Here is a 3,586-nt window from a genome sequence, read left to right as displayed (position 1 = left end):
TTTTATTATGATCCATTTTTCTCCCTAGTTTGAAATGCCATCCTTATCACAATGTGCATGACCTGACTTTGCTCCTGTTGTTTTTGTTTTGCTCTACTCATACTATTTTATTTTTAATTGTATGTACTTTATGTATTTGTCACAAATCTTTACTATAACAAGGTGAGATATAAATGCATCATTAAATATTAATGTTGAAAGAATATAGTATGTGGTTTTTAACAAGATGCTTATAATTTGATATATTTGTTGGCAAGTTTTTATTTATAACTGTTGTTCATTATCATCATAATAATAAAACAAATATTTCCAGGTTGGTGATGACAAAACAGTGAAGCAGTGGAAAATGGATGCACCAGCATATGGAGAAGAGGAAGAGCCATTGCATACAATATTAGGAAAGGTATAAAAATACATTGACTCATACTTTGCCTGTTAAAATTCTTCCCTTTTACATAAAATTACTTCACAGTTATAATTTCCAAAAAAGATTTAAGTAAAAAGTGAAAGACTTTAGACTGCAGTTATTAACCTATTTAAGCGATACTTAATGCAATTAAGGTCTTTCAAAGCTAAAGAATTTCAACAATTTTTTGGTGTTCATTTTAGTAGGTTCGATTTCTGTTTTTAGCTAGAGGATGCAATGAAACATTTCTTACAGTAAGGCCATGGAGGTAAATCTATAAGTAGAAGTTCAGAAAAAATAATGTTTCAGCTCCTGTGTAATTTATATCATCATACACAAAACTCAGAATTTCTTAATTGAAAGAATCCTTTAGGAAAGGAAGAAATGTAATAATTGATGCTTCTTATATAAAGCTTGTTTATGTTTCTACCAAATTAATTCTGCAAATCACATGATATGGTTTAGTTATAGCTTAAGTATAATTCAGAACATTTGGCCTACCCATGTTTTATAATGCTTATGGTTTTATATTAAGCAGACAAAATTCTAAAGTTAGATTTAATCTTTAAACTAAACATGCATTTAAAAAATTACTTTGTCATTTCAGTATTATGGTTAGTATATATTTAGGTACATATATATTTAGAAGGAAACCGGAAAAAATTTGGTTTCATTCATGTAAAATGTCTTATCTCTTTATGGTACCGTTTTCCCCTTTAAGTAAGGGCTTCAAAGAAGTTTCTTTATGAACAGGATTTTCTCAAAAAAAAATAGAGAGAGAGAATGTAGATAAATACATTTAAAATATTATTCTGCAGATTTGAGGTAGTAATGAAAAAACCTATGTATAACAACCTCTTTGCTTTTAAAGACAGTGTATACTGGAATTGATCATCACTGGAAAGAAGCTGTTTTTGCCACATGTGGACAGCAAGTGGATATTTGGGATGAGCAAAGAACCAGTCCTATATGTTCAATGACCTGGGGATTTGACAGTATAAGTAGTGTTAAATTTAACCCAATTGAGGTAATATTTATTTTTAAAATATGTTCTGCTTATTGCTTAATACTTTCTGTTTAGGAAACTTTTGAATGTGTGATATAAGGATTTTCTGAATTTTAATGGCATTTCATCAGTTTTCCAGATTATATCTGAGTTCTCATACCCTTGGTCGAATCTCAGCATGTCTGCCAGCAGTTTAGTCCCAGTTACCAGTGTTAAGCTTATCATTAGAGGAGGGGTGTGTATGTGTGCCTATGGAGGTACAATCCAAGCAAAAAACAGAACTATTTAACTTCAGTTTTACTCGTGCTTTCAACGCTCATGTTCCACACATTATATTATTATACATTTAGGAAGACGTCAATTTTTCTTAATCTCCTTGGAGGTCACAAGAAGGAGCATTGAGCATTGTTTTGTCTATTTGTAATTGATAAGGGTGCCAATGCTTCGTAGTAACATGTGTGATTATTTTACTGCATGATAGTTACATTTTTCATTGCTCAGAGTCTGAACTGTGATTCCTAATTCCTTCCAGGTCTAAGGGAAGAGTTGGAGATTGGCCACTACTGTTGTCTAGTCAGGTCTGAACTTAGGAATGGAGGCTGCCCTGAAGGCTAAGCTACCCCTTAGACTCCAGACCTTTCTCTGAGCTTTTTCTGAATTCATAACAATAGATAAACTCGTTGTCCAGAAGACTCAGTAGAGATGCCCTTCCCTGCAGAAATCACTGCATGTATAAGCAGATTTTAGAAGTTATCAGGAGGCTGTCATTTTAGATGGTATAAGAGGAAATCATAACATGCAAGTTTTATACTTTCAGAGATCCAACCTGATAAAAGGAAGAAAGAAAGGTGAAGTCAAAGTAGCAGGGTATAAAAAATGTTTTTATGATGTATTGGAAGATGAAGTGCTGCATTGTGATGTGAGCTTGGCCTTGAGATATTGCCAAGAAGTCAGATAGCCACAGTTCTTCTCTATATTTGCTTACTTTTAAAATGAGATTAATTATATCTCTCTGTGTACTGCATAGGTTTGTAGTGAGTATAAAATATATGTGAGCATTTTTAAAAAGTGCTACCCAAATTCAAGATGGTGATATTACTGTAAATATAAAAAAGAACCCAGGCAGATATTGATTCCTACATTTTTAAGGAACCAACAAAATCTTTTGCTTCTCTACTTTGGTGAACACTTGTGTCGGAAGAGCTGATGGCCAATTCTAAAATCATAATTACTAGTGATGACCGGGTGACCTTGTTTGTCATACTTGCCTGTGTAACAGCTGTATTTGTTTGGATGTGGTTTTATTATTATCATTATTATTATCATTGTTACCCTTATGAACTGACTTACAGTTAAAAGCAAATGGTGTGCATGTCTCTTATCCTATATTAAAGTCAATGGAAAGAGCATGTTGCTGTGAAGAAATGGAGTGTATTTGTGTCCTCTAATCCTTAATAATTAATTTTATGTCAAAATACTGAAGCCTAGAATTCTGCTAAAGCCAAAAGTTTATGCTGACCATTGCCATATTTTACAGCGTGAAAGTTGGCATTTGGTCTAGGTAGAATTTTTTGCTTTGCTCAGGTCAAAGTGTTTGTTTTTAGAAATGGAACCTGGTCAGACCCTGGGATGACATAATGAGAAGCCAAGAAAGATTGAGAGGCATCACTAGGGAAGTCTGAGAGGCGGCAATTAAGACAGTAGGCTTTCAGAAAGGCCTGAGAAGAGATCATGATGGTAACATTAGCTTTATGATGTTTTATTTGAACTGCGTACAACCAGTAGTAGGAGTTAGCTGGCCATGCCACTATTTAGTAAATAATTCTTCTTGTTCCTCCTATACTTACAATAGAAAGTAATAGTAGGCAGAAGCCAAGAGTTGTGAGTGTCAGGAACCAGAAGTTAGGAGGAATGGTGCTACAAAGAATGGGATTCAGAGATCCACTGGATGGTAGAGGGCTTATTTTCACTTAATGGCAAGGGTTATGTAAGTACCTCGCACATGTATAACTGACTTACAAATAAATATTTGAAGCACCTTAAAACAGCTGGACAAAGGAAAGGCCTGATTTATACACAGTTAACAAACATAAGCAAATGTTTTAACTATTAATAAAGCAATAAATTGGCCGGGTGCAGTGGCTCACGCCTGTAATCCTAGCACTCTAGGGGGC

General features: G+C 34.0%; 1 protein-coding gene across 1 annotated transcript in view; it reads left to right on the top strand.

Annotated features, from left to right (window-relative positions):
* DCAF13 (DDB1 and CUL4 associated factor 13) overlaps positions 1-3,586 on the top strand; it is a 24,610-nt gene that overhangs the window by 14,850 nt on the left and 6,174 nt on the right. The window contains exons 3-4 of the mRNA XM_012643524.1: positions 314-403; positions 1,278-1,433. Of these exons, the coding sequence (XP_012498978.1) occupies positions 314-403; positions 1,278-1,433 (246 nt within the window). The remainder of the gene's footprint in view (positions 1-313; positions 404-1,277; positions 1,434-3,586) is intronic.

Source organism: Propithecus coquereli, unplaced genomic scaffold, assembly GCF_000956105.1.
Source record: "Propithecus coquereli isolate 6110/MARCELLA unplaced genomic scaffold, Pcoq_1.0 Scaffold2, whole genome shotgun sequence".
NCBI lineage: Eukaryota > Metazoa > Chordata > Mammalia > Primates > Indriidae > Propithecus > Propithecus coquereli.
Note: the sequence above shows the minus strand (reverse complement) of the source record. Positions and strands in the feature narration are given on the sequence as shown.